General features: G+C 37.9%; 1 protein-coding gene across 1 annotated transcript in view; it reads right to left on the bottom strand.

Moving 5' to 3' along the window:
• Positions 1-15,162: 15,162 nt before the first annotated feature.
• LOC146003835 (homeobox protein engrailed-2b-like) overlaps positions 15,163-24,399 on the bottom strand; it is a 160,265-nt gene continuing 151,028 nt past the window's right edge. The window contains exon 2 of the mRNA XM_083142273.1: positions 15,163-22,242. Within this exon, the coding sequence (XP_082998399.1) occupies positions 21,896-22,242 (347 nt within the window). The 3' untranslated portion in view covers positions 15,163-21,895. The remainder of the gene's footprint in view (positions 22,243-24,399) is intronic.

Genomic DNA, 24,399 nt, shown 5'->3' with positions numbered 1-24,399 from the left:
TGTCGGGAAATTATGAATTTTTCCCGTCCCGAATGTCGGGATTTAAAAAATTTCCCGTCCCGATCCTGTCCCGATCCAAGAAATTCTGTCCCTCACACCCCTAGTCACCAGCAATAAAAATGGGACACCTATATCCTGAAATACTCGCTTCCCTGCAAGGCGTTACGTGTGTTGCATGACTCTAAGGCGGTGGTAGAAGTCGCCATTGAAAATTTTCTATTCAAATTTACTTATCGCCGTACAGTTGGGTAGTATACATAACGCCTTACAGGGCAGGATCTAGGTGTCCCATTTTTTTTTGCCTGCGACTGTACATGCTGAACTATATTTGTAATTTGTTATAATGATTTGAACTCCATTTTCGTTTTGCTTTCTTTAGTTAGATTGCCTCAGAAACAGGAGGGAAAAAAATCCTCTTTTATAAAATACTCATGCACTCCTAATTCAAATCTTCATGATGTCACAGTTGGTGGATTCTTCACAGCGGTAGCTTCAACATTGAAGGACAACATTTGATTGTTTCAAGGCAGTAGAGTGGTGATAGGACCATTTCAGTCCCTCCTATGATGATATCACTTCCTTCACTCACCATCAGATGTATCGATACATAATCTTTTATTGTTTACAAGTTTTTTTTAAAAAAAATCCTAATTTCGCTTTGAAAATATGATCGCTAACTACTTATCCAGGGAGGTCGAGAAGTATAAAATGTCGGGATATTAGTGGAGCAACATACAGTTTAGTTAAAAAATTAAATCGCCAAGTAAGTTTAAGAAAAAACTTTCCTAACATTGGTCATAAGTTGTTTTTTCGGCAAGTAATGTTGCAGATCGTCTGCCAGTGCTGTAACTGCTCTGATATAACACACACAGTTATATCAGTACACATTTTTTTTTTTTGGACTAAGCTGTTACTGTAGCGCCTTCAGGTGGTTTCATACTTTTCCTCTGTCGAAAAATTAATTACCAAAGCAAATTTTAATAGGTGTACTGCAAGACAATTTTTTGGCGAAAGTGCAAGTCCATTTTATACTCTGCTTCTATAGTGAGATCCTCACCACTGTGCCTCAACCAGGAATCGAAGCATAGATCCATTGATTACAGGGTGACGTCAGCCACTACACTGTCAGGGAGATCCTGTAGATGTAGCAAGAATAGAAATATTTTGCAATATCGTGAATTTTGTGCGAATGACCACGAGTTCTTTAGTGTTTCAGGTGTGACAGAAACTTGCCTTTGCCACCCAAGTGATTCTGGTCCTAATAATGAATCTGGTGTCCGAATTTGTAATTTTATTCGCATTTCTATCACCTTGAATTGAATTGTTTGATTTGTTGTTTCAAGTCTACTTTATGCACAGATAGCCTAATCGGGACTGGATCTACAGTTTAATGTGGGATCCGAACCACTGTGCAATATGACTCCACCGGGTATCGAACCTGGAACTCATTGATTACAAGCAACTCTACATCCCCCTCATTGAAGTTAATAGCGAGAATGGATATGAATTGTGGGCTAAAGAACTAGATGATGAAACAAGCACAATGAAATGTCCCAGTGGCAGCGATCAGGGGGGCAAGGGGGGCAGTTGCCCCCACTTTTTGCCACTTTTGCTTCCGCACTATGCTAAACCTTATCTACAAAGGGAAAGTAAACTGTCATTGCCCCCCCCCCCCCTTCAGTTTTGGAATGCTATCGTTGCCACTGGCATAGTACAGGTAAGTATAAGGTAAATACATTTTTAAAACAACAAAACGGGACATTTTTCATATTTTCCTGAAGGAAAACGGGACAGCAAAATGTACACTTTTAATATGATGGCGAACTGTTTCCTCATCAATTCTTGTCCTTGTCACTCTTGTTCACAAACCATTCATGTATAGTCCACCTCAACCTTCAGCCAATGGGCGCAGCTGTCATTCTGCTCGTCTACTCCACGTGGAGTCCTTGAGCCAATGGACGCAACTGTCATTCTGCTCGTCTACTCCACGTGGAGTCTCAGTCACATGACTGCGGATACGCTGTTGCAACTTCAATGTGGAGACCGTGGGAAGGTTCTTGTACGCGGAGAGAGATTGTGGCGTAAAGTAGATGTGGAGAGTAGCTGTGTGGCAACACTTTGCGTTGAACGTGATTGTTGCAACTGGTAGGCGCGCTCCGTGGACTTCAAAGCCAGCCAGTCGTTAACGTATCTAATGCATCGACTATACGATAACACTCGTTCAGTGGGGGCATTGGTTCCAGGTAAAGAGAGAAGAAACTCCAATATTCTTTAAAAATTGGAATATGGCACATTGTTGACATTGAAATGTGAAATAATTTCTACTCAACAATATCATAGTTGACAGATACTAATTGTAAAGAAGGTGCATTGTTGCAGTAATTCTATGCCGATAAGTCAGTCTCAAAAAAGGGACATTTTGGCGTCCCGTTTTGCGTTCACAAAAAATCGGGGCGGCGACTCAAGAAAAGGGACTACGGAGGGGGGCCAAAAAATATTCCAGTCTAATAGAATATCTTTAGAAAAAATAAAGAGGAGTAATTGCGTCCCTACAATGGTAAAATATAGTTTTCTTTAAAGCTCAACGATCAGTGGAGTCTTATTGCGACTGGCAACACTGCAATAAGTTGATCAACATTCGAACACTAGGCATCTTCTACCGAAAATTGACTGTTAGTTGAATAATATCAGTGGAGTTATTGAACACCAGTTCCCCCGGCGTTCCCTGATTTACAATGGGTAAAAAATACATGAATGCTGCAAATAAAAAGTAAAATATTACTAATTATATATGTATTTGAGCTATATGGCATTATAATAGCTGTTTATCGCGGTACGCCTACAACGCTCCACTAGACAGCTCTCGTTATAGCATTCTTCTAATGCCTTTGCAGGCCGGACGCCGGGGAGGTTTGGCGTACAGGACTCTGCCTGCATGCCAGGAAAGCTTGGATCTCTACAGCACGCGCGAAATGCTTTCTCGTACGCCGGCGTACGGAGCACCTGATTGGTTCTAGGTCCTGTGACCCTTCCGATCTTCGGATGCAGACGACAAACCTACCCGGTTCTTCGCGTTCGTGCTGTCTGATGCTACAATACGCAATATGACTCACGTAACTTTACCAAACTACAATATATAACTTCTCTGTATAATTTTTCGCACGAACAGGTTTAAAAATCTTTGCCCGAGTTAAGTTTCTTGTTTCTAAAACCGCCATCTTCGATTTAGGTTTCAGTAGCACCTTACTTCAATTTCGATTTTTAAAAAATATATATATTTGTTAGAAGCAAAAGTGTTTAAGGCTGTCCTAAACGTAATTTAATGGTAACATTTCGATAACAGATGGCAGCATCGTTGTCGTGGCAACAGAGTGGCATGTTGCCAGATCTACGCGTAAATATAATCAAGGTAGATACACAGGTTGGGTACTCGTTGATGGGTTATGACGTCAAGTTGGTTAGTAGATTTTTATAACAGCGAGTAGATGTGGAGCAACGTAATTGATTAAAAAAAAAAAAACACCAACAGAACTATAATATGAATTACTTGTATGCTGAATGAGAAGTGTGTACATAGCCGAGCAGCTACCATTAGGAATCTAACTACTATCTCCCATAAATAATTTCGAAGCTCATACATCAACTAACAGCTTCAAATGACGAACGTAAGAATGCTCATGCACGAATCTGGATGCAATTTAAAACCGTAAATTCACATCACAAAACGCATCGAAAAATAAAAGAGAAAACAGCACTCATCACTGCATTTGAGACCTGTTAGGCTTATTACGACCACAAATAAGCCTATTTGCGACTACAATCAGCAACCCCTCCTCCACATAGAGGCGAACCGTGTAATCAGGCAGCAAACAAAAATGATTGTTACAGCGGATAAGAACTGTGTTCCGTTTCAATTCAAATTCAATTTGTGCGACATTCCTTTTTTTCTCTCTCTCCCTACTGCGTATTTTTTTAATGCTCCAGGCCACCCAGGAACAATGAGAGGCAGCTGCAGTAATTCCCTGGGACTCATAATCTCCCGTGGGATTTCTTCCCTCGATGATTTTCAATTACACAAAATCCTGGGTGTGTTGAGGTTTATAAAGATGAAGTATAACCGCAGATATTCTTCCTTCCCCCCTTGCCACTCATAAAATGCCCTGTCAACCGAGCCCCCTCAATCCCTCGCGTATGCATATTACCCAGCAGAGTTGCCAGGTCAAGGCGATATTCGAGTATCGGAGAGATGAGAACACTACGGACGGCCACAGGAACTTTCTGACACTTGAAGTGAAGAGAGTTTCGTGCTTTGTTTAATGTAATGCTATACATTAAGAAGACTGTGAGCAATATTCGATTTTGTTTCATCAGTTCTGTAGCAGAGACAGTTATCTGTGCCAGTTAGGAAAAAGTAATATGCTCTCTTAAGTGACAAGGTGGAAGAAGAAGCATTGTGACCAGTGATGTGCGTCTACGTGTAAACAACGATAGTCTACATTCTACACGTAGACTATTTTATACACGTAGATTACGTAATCTGTGTAAACAACATGGCGAAAGGTGATAACTTTGCAAAGGGCGCCGTAGAATTAAAAGAAAATTATACTGCATATCAGTTGTTGATATGTGAAGAGAAATTTTCATACTCTTTCTTCCAAATTCGAACAATTTCTCACCTAGGAAGAAATCTAATATAGGAAATATTCTAGTGTTTTATGGGGAAAAGAAAACTCTCGCCTCACGACTGCCATCTGTTGTTGTTTTTGCATATTATTTATCTTCTTCCATAGTTGATAATAGAAGAGGAGAGAAATTTTGGTGTAAATAGGATTCTTTTCATTTCGTTAGGAACCAATATAGTTGAAAATGTCACTTTCCTTTCATGAAACCCTTGAAAATTAATTTTAATGCACTTTAGATTGTCTACGTAGTTTATGTAAACTACAACCTAATGTAATCTACGCGTAGCTTACGTGTAGACAACGCATGTAGACGTAAACTTATAGTCTACGGCACATCACTGATTGTGACTTAATATACAGGGTGTTCATAAATTCCCGGTACCATTACAAAAAAAAACATAGCTCTGAAATTGCATGCAATAGAACAATGCGATTTATTTCAAAATAAGATGCAACTCTCCACGTTTATATGCCAACCATAATTTTTCAACTAGATGGGGCACTCCCCTCATTGGTCCAAAGATGTTCGAGGTCTTCTGGATAGGCATTTCCCTGGCAAGTGGATACGCCGTGATCGGCCTATTCCCTGGCCACCGCGCTCTCCTGATATTACACCCTTGGATTTCTTCTTCTGGGGGTATGTCAAAGATTGTGTTTACCGCACTCCTATTCCAGATGTTGCTACTCTTCGAAGAAGAATAACGGAGAGTATCCTAACTGTTACTGGCGATATGCTGGGTCGTGTATGGGCAGAAGTGGATTACCGCCTTGATGTTCTGAGAGCAACTAGAGGGGCGCACATTGAGGTGTATTGCATATAAACGTGGAGAGTTGTAGCTCATTTTGCAATGAACATGTAGTTTCCGAGCTATGTTTTTTGTAATGGTACCGTGACTTTATGAATACCCTGTATATTATCGATAGCTCTGTATGGAAGATAATACAATTTTCTGACTAATGAATGTTTTAAGTACATTCTTATTGTCAAATAATCTAGACTGGACCTGCGACCTGAACCACTGCACTGTGTCGCCATCTGGAATAAAACCTGGGAACAATTGATGATAAAGTGACAACTTTAGTTGTTGCCCTATAAGGGAGACATGAGTGAAGAGTGGGAAGAAGGAGAAGCGAAAGAAGCAGGTACAGGAGGGAGGGAGACATCGTGTGATCTGAAAGATAGATCAGATACTATCCGAAAATGCATTTGTTTATTTGGCTTGTAAATTTTGCTGGGGAGATATAAAATTGCTAGCTATTTCGATTGAGGAATCCATGGATATTTAACTCGGCTAATACAATAGAGGTTTACTCAGTTGATCCGTCAGTCTTCAGTGAGTGTAAAAAATGTAAGCTATGTGACCATTGTTCCACTTTAAAGACGACATAATTTGCTAATTATGAAAGATGCCTCTTAAACCCTATACGACACGTGGAATGCATACTATTCCATTTTCCGCCACTAGAGCGAAATTTTACCTCACTTTCTGATATTAACCCTGCGTCTGGAAACCCTGATCTGAGGTTTGATCCTGAGCGAAAAATGCGTTGTTCCGTCATCTAGAGTAATTTTCGATCGTTTAGCAGAGCCAGGGAACGTGGAAGGGGAGTGGGGGAGCGGGTCTCAACAGTTTGACAAGCGTCGAGCTGGGCAAGGACACTTGTCCCGCGCAGTAGCTCCAGGGATTTCCAGTAATCTGCCTGTTAACAACCTACTCTGGGAGCGAGCCGTGTAATTTTCTTAACTGGATCTTCTCCTTTGTCTATAGCTTCTGTCCTGCTCTTTTTTTTTTTGGAGGGAGGGAGAGATCGGAACGAAATTGAATTATAATTATAACTCTGGAGCGTATTCATAGTTGCTGAAATCCTTTAAAATAAGCAGGCGAAGAAGCATTAAAATGGTGGAGGGAAAGAATAAACTGGTATAGAATAAGCTTTCAGTTTGGAAAAAATAACTATACGTAACCTGTGGCGCAACAGCCCGACTGCTAACCTCACTCCCACATGCCTCAGCAGATGTGGAAGATCATCCAACCCAATCTTAATTATTTCACCTGCACTTACACATCATACAACGCACACCTATAACAACCCCCCCCCCCCCAATACACTACTGATAAGTGCATTACTTATCTTTAATCCACTGTATATGTATACTAATCAATTCAATGTATTATTTCATCATTGTATATTCTTTATATTATCTTTATTGTATTATCATGATAATTATGTTTTTTCTTTATTTTTAATGATGTATTGTATCTTTGACAAGGCCGAAACAAGCCTGCTTAAATAAAGACCATTCTATTCTATTCTACAGAGCATTCCCTGATAGTCGCTACAAAACTAGGCGGCAAGCGGCCCGGCATCAGCGCTTGTCTTTCCCGGTGAACGGGTCCGCGAGAGTCGGTAGAGTCGGCTATTAAAATTACAGTTTTCATATTGTGTACTAACCTTGACTACAGAAGGTATTGAAAATGACGTCCCTCTGCTGCAACACATTCCTGGCATATCCCAAGGAAATTGGTATTTACACGTGCAAGTTCGTCTACTGTAATTCTCCCGATTTCTCGTACAATACTCTCTTTTAACTCGCGGATGGTGTGCGGATTGTCTTTGTATACTTTATTTTTTAGATTTTCCCATTTTTCTTTCCACTTTTATTCAGAACTGACCCTGTTACTCTAAACTTATTTACAAGGTTTAATATAGTGGTCCTATGTGGAACGGGAACACTAGGAAATTTAGTTGCAAAACGTCGTCGCACTTCTCCACAATTCCTCTTTCCGAAGTAACACTCGACAAGATAAATCCTTTGTTGTAATGTAAACTTTTGTGGTGCCATATTAAGCCACAATCTTCAACACACGGACACGACACAACACAACTTCCGAGGTTGGATTATACTGGCGTTAGTCTACAACGTCAATAGAAGGGGAAAGAGAGAGAAAGCAGGGAGACCGAAAAAAATAGAGTGTAGCGTGCGACTGTCGCGGACCCGTTCACCGGGAAAGACAAGCTCTGATGCCGGGCCGCTTGCCGCCGAGTCTCGTAGCGAATTCGGGGAATGCTCTGTAGTTGACGTGTGGTCAGCACGACGAACCCCAGTAGTTCCTGTAGTTTTCCGTGACCGGGTTACGCTACTCATTCGTAGCTTAGCAATTTCCTCACGATGGTGGGTGGCCACAGGTCCCATACACTAGCCGAAATCTCAGGAGAAAGTTGTTTGTTGCGTTTCCCACTGGAGACTCGAACCAGCTCGCGTACCGTGAGGAGAAAGTGTTGTAAATGGCGTATAGCAACATCTCAATAGGCACATGTTTAGTGACGTACTGGTTTCAGACTCTGTAAAATGTGCTCGAACTCCAGAGATATTGTGCTTATCACTTGTCGAACTAAAACAGTTCCTTCTAGCACACAGAAAACTTGATGCACCTTCCTACATCTTTTTGGAAGATACACTTGAACGTTTATGTAGCTCAGACGAAACGTTGAAGTGCATAATCAAAGAAGATGCATTCTGGTGCATCAAAACGCATCAACTGATGCATTGAAGTGCATCTCGACTGAAATAAATCCTCACTTGAATCAAATGATGCACTTTGGTGTTTCTTTCACGACATACAAAAATGCACCCAAATGCATCAAATGTGAATCTGATTCTTTGAAGAAGCCATAAAAAACACTTTAGTGCATCAATCGATGCATTCTGGTGCATCAATCGATGTGATGCATTTAGTTCTCTGAGTGAGGGATGGTACCGAAACAAGCCTTTGTCTCGTCTCAAAATTCTGAGATCTGAGGTTTGTGAGACTCTCACACTCTATTCTAAGTGCCATATGAGTGATGTTTAGGTAAATAATTGTAGTTACTGATTAATTCTGTTTGTTTCTGATAATAACATCTACAATTGCGCACGTCTTGACTTTACAATTTGGACCAGGCTTTCTTTCTTTCCCATCTGAAAATTAATCTCATCGAGTGGGTCACATCTATCTATGGATAAAACGAGGAGAATGACACGTGAATGACGGAACATCTTAAAATACATCTGCTGATGTTCCTCAGAACTTACTAATTTAATTTCAGTGGTTTTCTTCTTGAGAATATTAACGGTGTGTTTTATCACACAACAATTTTCTGTTTTAGCACTTGTTGTAAATTTCGAGGCTTAGCAGCAACTAAAAAATCTCAGTTTCAAGCAGTCTCAAGTAACAGTCACGTTCTCTGAACGAGTAATAGTTTCAATACATATTTTCTTATTGGCACGCAAACAATAACAAAGTTCCAGGCCTGCAATTGGTGTGACGAGAATAAAGTACATTATGTAGCACCCATTTGGTAAGAAAAATTATTTCGGAGACACGGGGATTAGAACCTAGGATTTCAGCTTAGAAAGCTGGCCTTTAACTGACATGACCACAAGCCACGGTGAAGAAACCAAGCTATTCGAGTAATTTATCCATAAGATTGCATCTTTTCCTGTCTAGCTCGAAATTTTGATGTCGCTTCTCGCTAATTACATTAATTTGAAAGCAATGCGCTTCATCAGATAGGGTTCATATGCTATACACATTGGTAACAAAATACAAGTGAAGCTTGTGCATGAAAATTAATAAAGACTTTGGGAAATCGTGCTTTTGTGGAAGGTTAGTGTTTGCAACCCTAAATGATAACCGTTCTCTAGCTTCCGTCAATATAGCGGATTCTGCTATGTGACGACGAATCTCATTAACCAACGGCACATATTTTTTTTTATTTTAAACTATTTATTTCAAAATGAGAAAGTCATTATTCTGGAATCTACGGAGACATTCATTCATTCGGCACGAATTTTACGAGAGTCACAATTCTATTTTTGTGCTCCATTACGAAACCAACGTGAACGTGTAAAACAAGTAAAGCCTACAATTTTTATTTTACAAAAAATCCATTTACTGTTCAAGTTAAATGAGAGGACAACCATTGACTTATTTTTAATAGCCTGGATGACTGATGTGGGGGGGGGGGTACCTCCTCTCATGTGCCCCCCTGGCTGTGACATAAACTCTTCTTCCTTTAGGATTTCTATTATTTTCCCCATCGCATAGCCTATTCAGTGCCGACTTTGCGATTCTGTTTGCCAAAGTGTAGGGGGAAGGGGTTGATTTATTCTTCCAGCCTTCCCCTGGACATAACACTATTTCCGAAAGATTTTTTTTTGCATTCATTTTCAGGAATTGCAACAGCACTATTTCTGTCTCGCTTATTCTTATAGCGTGTTTTTTCCTTTTCGTTCTTTAGTGTTGCTTTTCTTCCATTTTCGGCTACTCGCGACGATGAAGAGAGACTCAACACCCAAGCTCAGGCCAAATTCGAACCCAGGGGTCTCGCATTCTAACGAATTGTGATAACTACTTCGTCACGAACATAAAAAACGCGTTTCTTTTTAAAATAATTTTCAGGAATATTTCACATTTACATTACTTTGATTGTAAACGTGGAAAATCCAGTTAATTAATATTCACGCTGCAATCTTTCCGTTAGCCCTTTTCTTTGAGTCTGAGAGACACAAAATTCCCTGCATATGGTTAAATTAATTGATAGTAAGCAACACTACTGCTTTCCGAACACTTACTTCGGCTGTACTTACGGCCACGAAGCTGGACTTCCCCTCAAACGAGTGTGCCACTTTTTGTGAACAGAAGTGTACTACTGAGATATGCAGATGTTCAAACTCGATCTAAATTTAGTGCAAAATTCCCTATTTGAATAATATTGCTAAAAAGGATTAATTGTTTCCAAAATAAGGGGACTATATGTGTTAGTAGTTGGAGCAAGAAAGGATTTGGTCATGTTGAGCATAAGAGACATACAACATTAAGTATACGAGAAGTGCGAGGTCAACAAGTGTGAGGGCAACCTCTCCTTATGCTAAATGTTGCCTACCAAAATAAAGTAAATTTCCAATTCCAAAATATATGCGTGCAATAAATATTTCAATTCCTGGGGAAAATTCAGCTTCATGAACTAACACCTTCCTCAAATACGGCTCACTTTGTGTGTGAGCGTGTGTGTATATTAGATCTTCTGTGCGTGTAGCCCTATCCTATGTTTCATTTTTGTACAGGGAGCTGATGCTCAAGCTGTAAAAAATAAAATTCTGCAAAATGTTCGACTTTACTACACTTGCCGAATACCTAAGATTTCTGTATAATAGAAATTTTATGATAAAGAGATTAGAAATTGTGCTATGCATTCTTCCAGGAAAGCATATTTTAAAATCTTTTTTTGTTAAAGGAAAAAATACTTAAATTTGATATATTAAACAAATATCTAGGAAGCCTATTTGGCATAGAATTCGGAGAGAGATAGGAGGAGCTTACATACTGTTATTTCGTCCGAAATAAACAACCGTGGATGGATAGCTCCAAATTTATGTAACCACGAACCAGATTGAGTGCAGTATCAAGAAAACCTCGAAAATAATTAATCTAGAAACATAAAGTGCGAACAGAAACGAAAATGAAATAGTCGAGAAACGATAAAAGCGAAAGGAATAACCACGAGAGAAATAACTGCAAACGATTTATCGCGTAAAGATTAAAATGTGAGGTGAATAAGGGCGAAAATTTTACCTTTTGGGATTTCGGAACAATCCTCTGCATGAACGGTATCGTTTGGGACAATTTGATGAAACAGCAGAACGGAATTCACGTGTCAGCGTTCCTCCTCCTTGCTCCTATTCTTTCTTTCCTGCAGGTGATAAATTGCGCGATGATGCGTCATTTAGCACACACTTAACCCAGGCAAGTTTACGGCAGATTCTTGCCGTATTTGTTCACTGTAATGACCGTGGCACCGGGTTTCAATATCCCTTACAAAACTGTCCGCCTGACTTACATTATATGCAACGCGCAGCCCAGGATTTTGCTTCTGCAGTTAATATTGCTCCCCTGGTGAGCTTTACAGCGCCTTTCACTTTATCCCTCGGATCTTAAAGCAGCTATAATTGCAGAGGTACAGTTATAAAACGCACTGTTTCGTAGAACTGCAGCCCCTTCTTCGGAAAGACGCTACTTGTCGTGGAGAGCCGGTACGTAGAGCCATCTATCATACGATGCTGTAAACGTCCGGACTTGGTGAACTATGCTGCAAGCACGTCCGCTGAGACTATTCGTCGGTATGCCCAGGTCTTTACCTGCACTACATTGTGGAATTTCCTTCTTGTTTGTCGCTGCTTTTCAGGCATTATGGCATGCGTAACAATATTTTTGATAATAGCTCTGTAAAGTTAACGTTTTATTAAGATTCTACCAACATTTATATATATTAAATTCGCTGTTCAAAATACTGTTATTACATATCTTATTAGTAGGGCCTGGATAATTATGTACTAAAAAAACAGTAAAATATGCACGTATATATCTATTAAAAGATCCAAAACATAAGAAATATGCAACATCACAAACATATTAGTCGTATTTTTTAAAAACAAATTACTCGAGTCAGACAAGCCAACTGAAGCATATATACTTAACATTCCTGTTACTTTTCCAAAACACGATCCGCGTAACAGTAAGGAACAACAAATGTGTTTTAAATTTTCAAATATGAAACTTCTGCTATCACATAACAGTGATATGTATCTTAATGACTTCCGCACTTTCCAAAGAAGCGACTGTTGAGTGAACAATTCCAAGCTGTCTGATCTGAGCAATACATTTCGTAGTTTCCTAGTGTATATTATAGTCCACCTGGAGGAAATCGCTGTCAAGTTTGAACACAAAGGGACAAATTACAAATAGTTGATGCAAAATAAATATAGCAATACCTTGCAAAGTACTGTGCAATAAGCGAAAATTAATTATTCTTACCATTTGCAGCGAAAATGTGTTCGTTACATAGAAAAGTGGTAGCTTGCGCAGTCATCAAATCGTTTCAAGACGTTTGCTGCCAGCGATGTTGTAGAGCATTTGGTAAAGTACTCGCGTCTCAGCTCTCTTTTTTTCCCTAGGAATTAAGGGTCACGGGTTCAAATCCAAAGCTCTCCAATGTTTTTTTTTCTTTCTTTGTAAATATGGCATTAAGATACATTGATTGAGCATGGAGTTCAGTAATTAAGCTGAATAATTTTGTTTCAGAATATTCCGAATAATCAATTCGGTGTAGAATTCGACGAATGTTTCCATCTGCTCAACGTATTTTTTTCTTTCTGGCACTTAGGCATAGAACTCAGAGATGAAATTTATTTCAAAGCACTAACTTTCCACTCATTCTAGGCATGCCGGATATGAAAATCTGCTGTGAAACTAATTAACCACAGTGTTTCTCGTCTATTAAAAGGGGCCTGTAGTAAAGTTGGCTACTCTCTGCTGGTGCTCAAGAGATATATTTCTGAATTTAGAAATATTTGACGGTGGTCAGGTAAGAATTGGAGAAGTGTACTTATTGAGTAAAATAGGTGAATATATGTACTTTAAAATGCATGTTTATAGGCTCCATTAGACATGAAATGATAATATTTCGCTGATTTAATCTGAAAAAAATTAGAAAGAATTCTAATTGCATAATCCTGTGGGTTGTTGCTTTGATGTAAATTCATTTTTATGATTGCACAGTATGCGGCTTCTGTATTTTGTTTGTATGACCTTCAGTTAAAATATCCTTAACTATAGTCGTGGTCCAATAATTATAATTTGTAATGATGGAGTGTTAATATGTGAGCATGTATGTGTTCTCAATGCGTGCCAAGGAATTCAGTACGAAAACTTTCCTGGTCAGTGCTTTATCTTGCTGTTGTTTCATGCATATATCTTCTTCATTTATTGTTTTAATATTTTAGAAAGCTAGGTCTTTGGTTGGATTTTGACCTTCATCAAACTATTCTACTCCCTGAGCATGCTATTGCACTCAGGGACTGTTCGAATGAAAAAGTGATAATTCAGAAATCTTTCCCCGCCCCTTTCATGAGATTTCCTTTACCAAGTTCTATTTCTATATATTCGTTCCCAACTGGGAAAGAAATTTTTCTATCCATTCAGATTGTATGTACACTCACCTCACTTAGTACTCCGGCAGTTGTTTTTTTATACAGCATATTTGCAGAAGATACATTAAACCTGCAAGTGTATCAATATACGCTGTACAATACACACCTTATTACTAACTTTGTTGTCAGTACTATAATAGTAATTATTTTGTTATTATACATCAATAATTTTCAGTGTTAGAACTTAATTTTAAAGTAGGAAATTGATAATTGTACAACTTTCATGTCAAATATTTGTGAAAAGGAAAATTGTGGAACTGTAAGTTATACAAAATTGTTATTTTTGTAAAATAAAAATTATCTGCTGCTTTTAATATGTATATACTCCTTAATTACTACATTATAAATATAACATTTTAAAAAAGTCTCTGAATGCAATAAAACAAATTTCTCAAGTTCCCCTGTCGAGCACTGCACGCAAGTATAATTGGAAAAGCCTGCTAAAGAATGACATCACATGACGTGTTTTAGTTTTCACACAGAACATTAATTTATTTTACCATATTTCTGCATTATATACAACGAAAGAATCATAGGTACATACTTCCAATATATACTTACAATTATGGTATGGCTTATTACTTATTTATATATGTATAAAGGTTGCCATAAATAGTTTTACAACACAGTTAAATAAATACATTATCACTCGCTGCTTCTTTCATACAAGACATTACATTTATTACTGACTATTATTATACAATAAATTGCAGCAACAACAAAATAACTTTGAAGATAATAAGAATACAACATTTTGACCTTGAGCCTAGCTGTTGTCTGTGGAAGTGAAAGTTCCATCTTTTTCCAGGTTGCTAACATAGACCTTACAGTTTTTTTTAAAAAGCATATACAAAGTTGATAGCTAAGAATGAGATGGGTGACACTTTAATAATTTTTCTTAATACATTCACACGAAAAATCACTAGTTAAAGATAGAAAAATCCTATGCTGTGTGTGTAATAGGAAATAATATTCCTGTTGAATGAGTTAGGAAGAATAACGTTGTAAAAAAACAACTAATGAAATAATCTGAAGTTCCTACCGCTTAGAATATGTTGTTCGTATGTACGTTTCAGTTTTAATCTTCTCTTCAGTCTACTATAAGTACTTTTTTCAAACCTCCTCAACCATTTGTTTTTAATTTTTTATGAAATGCATTTCTTTCTAAACACAGATATTACCAACAAAACAGAAGGATTATACGTACAGTGAGATGCATAAGTATTACCAAGCAAGTTGTCCATAACCATATTTATGCACTTTACACAGTAACAGCTCCAAGAATTTAAAGAAAACAAAAGCTGCTGACAGCGTCTGCACCAGCGTACATAAAAGTTTATTCCTTAAAGAGGCACAATTCAATATAGATCTTGCTCAAGATAGGGACAGATGGAAGGCCTGTGTTGCTGCAGCCATGAACCTTCGGGTTTAAGAAGGCTAGAGAAAGGGGCACATGATTCAATAGAAAAATTAATGAATGTAGCCATCGACAATTTGCCAAGCAATTCTCGTGCATCCCACTGTACATTGACAGGCAAGAGGAAGTGAATGATGTCAAATGTGCAAGGCCAAAAGAGATAAAAATTGTTCATAACATTCTGATGTTGATAACAAAGACAATGTTACAATAAATATTGTGAGGGCACAGGGATCTATTGGATAGCATAGCACTCTGCGAAAGACAAGGTTCTGTTTTCGAATGCTAAGTCTCATCTGTTTCAATAGTTCTACAACCATTTAAATCGCTACGATTAACCTATAAGTGTAGAAAAGCAACGACTGAATGCAAATAAAAACTCAGAAACACATTACAAATTATAAATACAATTTCTCGTAAGTTAAGATTTTGCTAAAAGATGATTAGTTATTTTTTCATTGTTTTAATTATATTAGTACTAATTTGCCATAATAGGAACTGAAAACTTACAGAAATTATAACACTAAAAACTATTGCTTTTGTTACTTTGTGTAATTGTTGTGAAGAAACCACAGTTTACAATTTCGGTATCATTTGCGGTATGAAAGTTTTGGAAAACCCATCAAGATCAGATTTACTAATTTTGCTTTCAAGTGTAGTTAGTTACATTGAGTGTCACCAGACATACGGGCTAATAAACCCTCTACCAACGATTTTCTGATTTAGTATGCTTTATTTGTGTATATTCTGAATATGGAAAATTCGAAGTTTATTTTTGGACGCACGTAAGTCACTTTTATAATTATTTCTAAAGTTCTTAAAAATACAATACAATTCCTTTGTCATAATACTAATAGTTTCATTTCGTGTAGGTTAATCTTTAAATCGTGTCGTTACACAACGATCAGAAACTGCATAGTGGCTTTCTTTAACACGTGTGAGCTTAGAATTGCCTTCTTATGTAGTATATGGAGCATGTGAGGCTATAGCGAACAATAGTACAAGAGAACTTAATTTTTGCAAGCAGTTTCTGCGCGCAGGTGATTGTAATGTAGCATATCGTTAAAACATCATGCGGTCATTGGGAACTACACATTAAAATTCCTCGCCACAGATTCGTTTCCTATTTTCCCCTTTTTGTCACTAGAAACGATCGGTAAATGGTGGGTTAACATACTGTTAAATTAGCCTCGTGCATGTGCGAGCAAAGTTTATGGCCATGGACATTTTGCCCGGCTCCAACAGAGCTTCTACTTGGGTGTTCTGCCATCCCGACCATGTTTCGTTTCTTCTTCATCTAATGCAGCGTGCACACACAGGCTACTCAGTGTCTGTAAGCATGCTTCTTGACTATCTTCCTTAAGCCCACAAAGTATTGCATTTCAGTGATTTATTGCACCAAATTAAGTCGCAGCTAGCTTCGTGTTATCAATTTAGGTGAGTCTTCGTGTTTTGCCTCCCTCCCCCAAGAACTTCCGCACCTGTTATGGACAGGTAAAAAACAATCAAACATCTGTTTAAGTGAAGATGTATACTTTTGGGTTCAAGATTAGTCTTAGAGAAGAGCCTTTGCACGCGAAAATTTCTCATCTTGGTTGAAGTGGGCATAAAATGGAGCCATTCGTTTCTCGAAGATCTTAGATCATCGTTGCCAGCTCAAACAAGAAATCACCAATTCTTAGGATTTACAGAAGCTCGTTACAAATTTATTTACTTGCCACATTGGGCGACAGTTCTGGTCACTTTTGTCATATATACTAGTAAAGTTTGCAATTAACCTGACTATCTTTATTCGTGGAACAAACCTAAGAGCAGTCACAGTAATGGTACTAGGAAATAATGAGTGGAAGCAGGGGGGGAGGGGAAGGGTGATAATATTTTATGTGAGGACCGTTACACTGAATATACTTGTAAATAACATTTTAAAAACGGGGCATCTGGCTGCAATATTTGCATATCTAGGTTTATTATTATAATTATTATTTACTGGGAACTGATTTATCGACCCTTTGAAACTATCGTCCCGCTTATAAGTAGATTTGAACAGCAAATTTTCAATATCAACTTCTACCAACGCCGTGGAGTTAGGCAACATACTAAACGCCCTACAGGGAAGCTAGTATTTCCAGATCTAGGTGTCCTATTTTTATTGCCGGCGACTGTACTTTTAACTGTATTTATTTACTTGTGTGACGCATTTGAATTTGTTCGTCATTGTGAAATTTTAGTGAGTCTCGCCGCGAAGCGTTGGCAACACTGTACTTGACTTACAGTTTTTAGGGTGCTGGCTCTATTATCGCTGGAGTTTCAGAGGGCGTAGGTTGCGCGATTGGTGGCTTGCATAAAGGAGGGGAGGAAGGAATATGCAAGCCAAGAGAATCCATCATATTTAAGGCCGCGGCCAAAATGAAAAAAGATGAGGAAGCGAGTGAAATTTGGCTCGGCACGCAAATATGGCCGAAATCTCGTGCGTGCCATGATTGTACTGTTCCAGAGCAATAAAATAAGCTCTTCAACAGACGGGAGGCTACGATCAGTTAATTAATTTAGCCTCGCCTCTGTGAACTATAGGAAACTTCCGTGAAACGTAAAAAAAAAAAGAAATGAATGGCTTTAATAACTATTGACGGTCTTATTAATCTCTATTATTAGAGTGGCATAAAGAGCAGAAAATGAAGGGAAAACCTGAAATAGCTAACAAATGGATATTCGCCATCTGAAGAAGATTCGGGCTGCATAAATCCGATGCCAGTCCACTCTTTTTTTCCCCCTCCCCCACTGAGAGTAATGAGGAAAGAGAAGAAAGATGTAATTTTGCGGCACGAACTTCGGAAGTGATTTGTATCAAGACTCTAACGATGATGAAGAGCTGAACGGCAGCTGTCACGTAATAATGGAATTGTGGAGAAAAGCCTCTAATGAAATGACTGCGAATAACTGGGAAACGTGAAAGGAAATATCACCTTAAATTATAACCTTCTTTGTCACTCGGCCGAATTGCCCCAGAGGGCAGTTTCCGTGATAGGCTGTCTTCAAACTTTGATCGAGTAATTACACACGATTATACAGAGCTATGTGGCAATCCCTTTGCTCTCAATTATTGAAATGGGAAATTTATGACTGGGATATTCTAATAACCAGCAAAAACGACTGCGTCTTTTTCAATTTTTCAAGAACCAGTGCAGGCGATAGGATCGGACATAGAATTAACCAATACTGGATTCATGAATTGGACTATTTCTGACTCGCATTGGCTTCTTTCTTCCTTGACCGCGCCAGATGAAGCAATGATACATCATTATCTTACGTTGTGATATTGATTTGACATTTCTCTTACCAATATGCTTTATAATTGTTCATTTGCTGCGTATTCAGCAGTGCATGCGACTTTCTTTCTGGTTCCCTGGTAATATTTATGGCTATACGTGTTATCCTCACCGACATTTTGGGAGCGAAGAAAGTGCCTCACCCCTTCACCTCCCAAACCTCAAAGTCGGCGACTATGTTTTCTACATTATTCTATTTTTTGTAACATAACAATTTGTTTTAGGCTAAGTAGCTATAATACAGATCACACGACCAACGTTTCAATCAACAAACACGAAATTTCACAGCCTGCCATATTACAGTTTTTCTTAACTTGAAATGTGAGTTTCGCGATTTAGAAAAGGCTTCCATCTGCTCATAAAATATACAGTTAACGCTACTACCACGTTCTCGAGGCTAGGAACAACGTTTTTACATGTCTATCGCCGAAGCACACTGGTTACAATGTTTTGTGTGACCGCTTCAATTCTCCAATACCTAATTGAAATAGTTTTCTAAGTTTGTTTATCCTTTCATCAATTTCAACATATCGTTCTTCATCCTCATCGTTTCGGTTAAAATTAAGAGCTAGAAAAGCAACGTTAAGAAAACCAAAACTACAATATTTGAAACAACTTAGTACCTTGGGGTACATAATTCCCGCTTCTTGTAGCCTACATAATGTAATGTTAGGTGGCTGTGAAATGTCCCTTTCCCTGTTAAACTAGATGCAAGACATCAAAGAAAGCCATTACATTATCACTCTCTGTATATTGCTTCTATATCGTCTATAGTGCTTCCGATCCACTGTAGCTTAATCGTTCCCATATGGGACTGTCATTTCAAACAATTACTTTGAGTAAAGGGTATAAACGGAAACTTAAGTTCGTTTGCTCCTACCATTTGAATTATCTGCGTCTGCGGCATTTGACTTATGCGTTGTTAATAGATAGGAGGTCATAAAGATTCTGATCAATTTATGGCTTCGTGCCAGTTTTCCAGCAGTCCAAGACTGAAAGATGAACGTGTGGGATTGGTTGCTTTTGGAATACGATCTCGCCTTGCTCCCGGTAAATGTCGCGCCAGTGGTCGATCGGGTTGTAAATGTGTGCGTCTATCTTTGCTGACATTTTAATGCAGTAGAAATGTATGTTCTTTTATCGCAAGTCTCCGTCCATAAATTGTTTTTACTTTATATTTCAAACTTTGCTGTTGGTTTTCACGCAATAACCTACATTTCCATTTACAACCGGGATCCAGTTTTGTGGAGACTTACCTTCACCATCTTCGTGGAATGATGGAAAATGTAGAATTCTGCAACAGATTCTGAGCTTTCCAGAGTAACTCGATACAAACGCATGGTTTGTTGCCAGCAGTAAAATTGTGTCATATATTGATTTTGTAATATGGTATGTTAATAGATGCTTAGGTTGGTCTTGAATGTCCCGGTTAGTTCTATCTTTCAGAATCGAAATTTATCCTTTAGTAATAATTCTAGTTTTCGAAGTTGTGAACAATGATTTCTTCACTGGCAGACTGTACATGATCTAGTGTTAACCAAAGAATGTAATATTGTCCATAAAAGCTTATCCTATTCTGATACATGTTATTCAATTTTTTTCTCGTATGTTTATTATTGTATTGCTTACCATCTACTTTGTGAGGAAATAATGACATGTTGGAAGCTCTAGGATCATTTAATGATCCATTTCTGATTTATAACCTTCATGTTGCCAAACACTAACATCAGCAAATGTGTTAGATAGTACAGTCAACAAACAGCAAAGATAACAGTAGGAAAATTGTCCATCGCTGTTCTTATTCTTTTCTATTCTACACCCTGTCCTGTTTTAAGGAACGGAATTCTGTTGATTTGAAGCAGATGTTGTCCTCTGCTTATTGACGTTTTTATTTCAATCCCAAATTTCAACATTGTGGAAAGCAGACTGAATAAAAATGGTGGTGGACAATTCACTTACTATTTCTTCTGCTGTTGGGTGTACACGACATAGTTTAGTTAAACTGTGCCAAGCCATAGAGTAGGTACTCTATGACCAAACTGTCAGACTGCACAGTAATGACCAAGAATACAATAGGTTGAACACTGATCATTTTTATGAGTAAATACAATTTTACATAATTCTTATCCTTTCGTTAGCTGTAACAATGATATAAATGTGAATAAATATTCTAATTATTAGTTCATAAACTATACCAGATATGGCGATTGTTTCGGACACAGCATATAACACAAGAGCGGCATATATCTTAAGACATATACCCAAAATTTCAAATTTATAAAATATATTTAAATCTTCAACTGATATCGTGTCTGCATTCATAGTTACAAAACTAATTTTGTTTTGACGTTCATATTCATGGTTTAATTGAAGTCGAACGTGCATTTGATAATTACAGCAATGCTACTAATTCATTTGAAGTAGCTTCGTAAGTAAGTAAGCAATATAGATTAATACTGGAGTCATGTATAATCTGTAAAAATTATTTTTTTATGAGATCAACACAATTTTAAGTCACCCTGGTGTCTTGTTTTGGGAAGGTGTGCAAAAGATACATTCTATTGTTTTGTCGTCGGTATTCACATCATACCTTTCATATTCATGTGGAGAATTAAAGTAATATATCTTTAAAGCAATACAGAATATTTTTTTGCGAAAGGACAACAAACCTATACTCAGATTTATATCATATTTCTTAATTGCTTAGTTGCCACTAATTACCAAATTTCGCAACTTTAGAAAGCAATGTTAACAACCTGGAACTTTGATTTTATTTTCTATGTTATTTATTTCGTATCTGTTTCTTTAGTTATGCAACCATTTTTACTCCTAGACCTTCAAACAGTTTGGTTCTTGCCATTTCTTCAAATACATCTTGTATAAAACTAACAAAGGTACGTTTAAAGTAGCTGTGTATCTCGTTTAGCAAATAGCTAGAGTTGATCAGTGATGTGTAGTGTGAAATAATAGAAGGAACAAGAAATTTATTGTACAAGAAGTAGACTTTGGATGCAAATAAATTAGAAGCTCGCTATCATATTATGACCACCAATACTATAGCGCCACTGCTTCCAGGTCAGAGTTACAAATATGGTGGCGGAGAGACGCAGACTAGAAAGGTCCAAATGATTTGTAGGTCTAGGTCGGTTGAATTTCAGGATATGAAAAAGTGTATGGACATTGGAACTTTCTTTTCTTCGAGATATGGATATATCCTAAGCCTACACCTACGGTGAATTGAAAGGACCAGATAGTATAACGTTCCACACACGCACATTCACACATTATCCTAGGCGAAAGGCTGCAGAAAACAAGTAGTATAAAGTCACTTGGAATAATACCTTGCTCCAACCAGCTTCCTCTGAAACCTGCCGACCGTGGAATCGAAATGAACAACTAAGGGAATGACTTCCAGCTAAATGCACTACACACAAACACCTCATTTGTCCGTGGATTTGAGTTCTTTGTCTGTGCTTTCTTCCTCGTCGTCCCGGACAGGAATTGTGCTGTGATTATACAAACCCTGGGCCATTAGCTGCAGTGCGAGTGGGTTCTTTTGTCCGCTGGCCTTCTTGATTTTGGCACGCTTGTTCTGGAACCAGATCTTGATCTGCGATTCGTTGAGTTTGAGATCTCGTGCAAGGGCTTGTCGACGCTTTTCCGTGAGGTACCTATTCTCCTGGAATTCCTGCTTCAACCGAGCCAGTTGCTCGCTCGTGAACGCCGTTCGAGGCCGCTTCTCTTCCGGTTTTTTCTCTTTTCGCTTCATCCGTCTCGACCTCGGACCTGGAATGACAAAACACAAACGAGGACTTTAAAATTAAGCGTAAGAAATAGCACGACATATATGATGATATTGATTATTGTAGAATAAGTAGCATTTGATACACACCATGATCAGTCAGAAGCATATACGTAGAATTTCAGGTGTTCAAAATGATGCACTAGATTCGTCACGGTCAGCCATGTACGGCACTACAAAAATACTTGAGTTCTCCAGCCAGTTACAAAATAATCTATTGCCTTACTATTGCGAATTTCTTTACATTTCCCTTGGCTCTCACACTCAACTAGTGTTCAATTGGACTAAGAGAAAAAAACTGAATTTTAGAAGTGATCTTTAGATGATTCTCTTTTGTACATGTGCGCAATGGGGGTGTGTAGCTGAGTATGACATTTCCTTGTTATTTGTCATCATCCTGACTACCATAATATTTATCTAATTATTACCACAAGTTATTCACGAACGTATCCAGACTTTTCCCCACGAAAGAAGTCCAATTATCTTACTCGTACTGACATCTTTGAAAATAATAACTCGTGGGCAATTACTTAGTTATGATGATTACTAAATATTTGTTAATAAATGTTTTCATCTTTAAAGAGCAGCAGTTTTTGTTGTTTGCGAAAGATGCTTACGTTGCGCAAATCAAATATTTATCTAGCCAAAATTTGTAAAGTTTATTATTTGCATTCGATCTTATTGCAGAAAAGCTAAGTCGGGTATCGACAATTTACTTAAAACATGTTGTCATTCAGTTGGTTATAAAAATTGTCCTCTCGATCAAAATTTGCCATAATCGGTTTTTTAGACCTTCTCCTTTGCTATATTTTTTTCTGGTTTAACTTGTCTAGAATATTTTTCCTTTGTTACGTTTTCTATTTAGTATAACTTTCAAGTCTCTCCGGATATCGAAAAACTTTCCAAGATGTCTGGGCTCCGATTTATAATATCTCTTGTAGGACAACACGTGCAGCTGAAAAAATGGTAAAGAAATTATCACTGTTTCTCATCTGTTCAATCTCTGACGTTCAATCAGTGAGGTAAAAGAGAGAGAATGACTGAAAAAGGTACATAAAAAAGTCGACCAACCAGGCAGACATCAGAAGAGAGAGCCATTTTCCTCAAGCCTTCTTCTTTATGGCCATCACACACTGATTCTCAGACATTTGAAACAGCGTGACGACGACTTTCATTGCAATTTTGCCGGTGCTAGAGATAAACATCATCTTTTTCCACCCTTCTGGATGACAGTGGCCCGAGCTGCACTCCCGCCAACCATCCGCCGGTCTCTTAAAATGCCGTACATTCCACGAAGATGGCCCCAAGGTTTAGTTTGAAACACATTAAAAAACTTCTATAGAAGTATAAGGGATTATGTGGGTCAAAAGGAAGACATAAAAGTCTCTTTTTTTCCATCTTCTTGTGTGGATTTGTAGATTATTACGATGGATAAAAACTACCTTTGTTGCAAGCTACGTTTCGTCGACAGTTCAACTTGAGAGAAGAGTATGGTGAATAATGAAAACTGGCTAGAAGTTTTCTGTTATCGTGCTGTGATACAATTTCGTCAAAATTCACACCACCAGGTGTGTCTGCTGATATAAAGCACAGATATCTAGCATCAGACTGACAATGAAGTGTTCATAATTGTAAATTGTCTTCCATATAACTGGAAGAGACGTGAAAATGGCAATCGATATCTTTTAAATCAAAATCAGAGTAATAATATTATCAACAGGACACATAGGAAATATAAATTTACGAGAAATGATAATCATTAGTTTATTTTCTTTTTAAGTTCTGCAAACATAGACGAAAACAGATGAACACTTTCCCAAATAAAGATAGTACAGACTGCTGAAGAAGCTTCTGCAATGAAATGTCTCTGGCAGTATTATGTACATTCAAGTCAATATCTGTAGCCTTCACGATACATGATGTAGGTCTATTCCAGTTATGTCTACACCTCGGATTTTAAGTTTGTAACCTATTTTTTTCCTTTACGGGTACGTAAGAAATAATAAATTATGTCGGCGTTTCGTTAAAGAACGGAAGAACTGATAAAGTTTTATAGTGCCTAAAAAACATTTTACTTATTAGGTTGTTTATGCGCCAAAATCAAGCCTTTTTTTAGGTTTTATATATTTTTAAAGGTTTTA

Source organism: Lepisma saccharinum, chromosome 1 (genome assembly GCF_977018435.1).
Source record: "Lepisma saccharinum chromosome 1, izLepSacc3.1, whole genome shotgun sequence".
Taxonomy (NCBI): domain Eukaryota; kingdom Metazoa; phylum Arthropoda; class Insecta; order Zygentoma; family Lepismatidae; genus Lepisma; species Lepisma saccharinum.
Note: the sequence above shows the minus strand (reverse complement) of the source record. Positions and strands in the feature narration are given on the sequence as shown.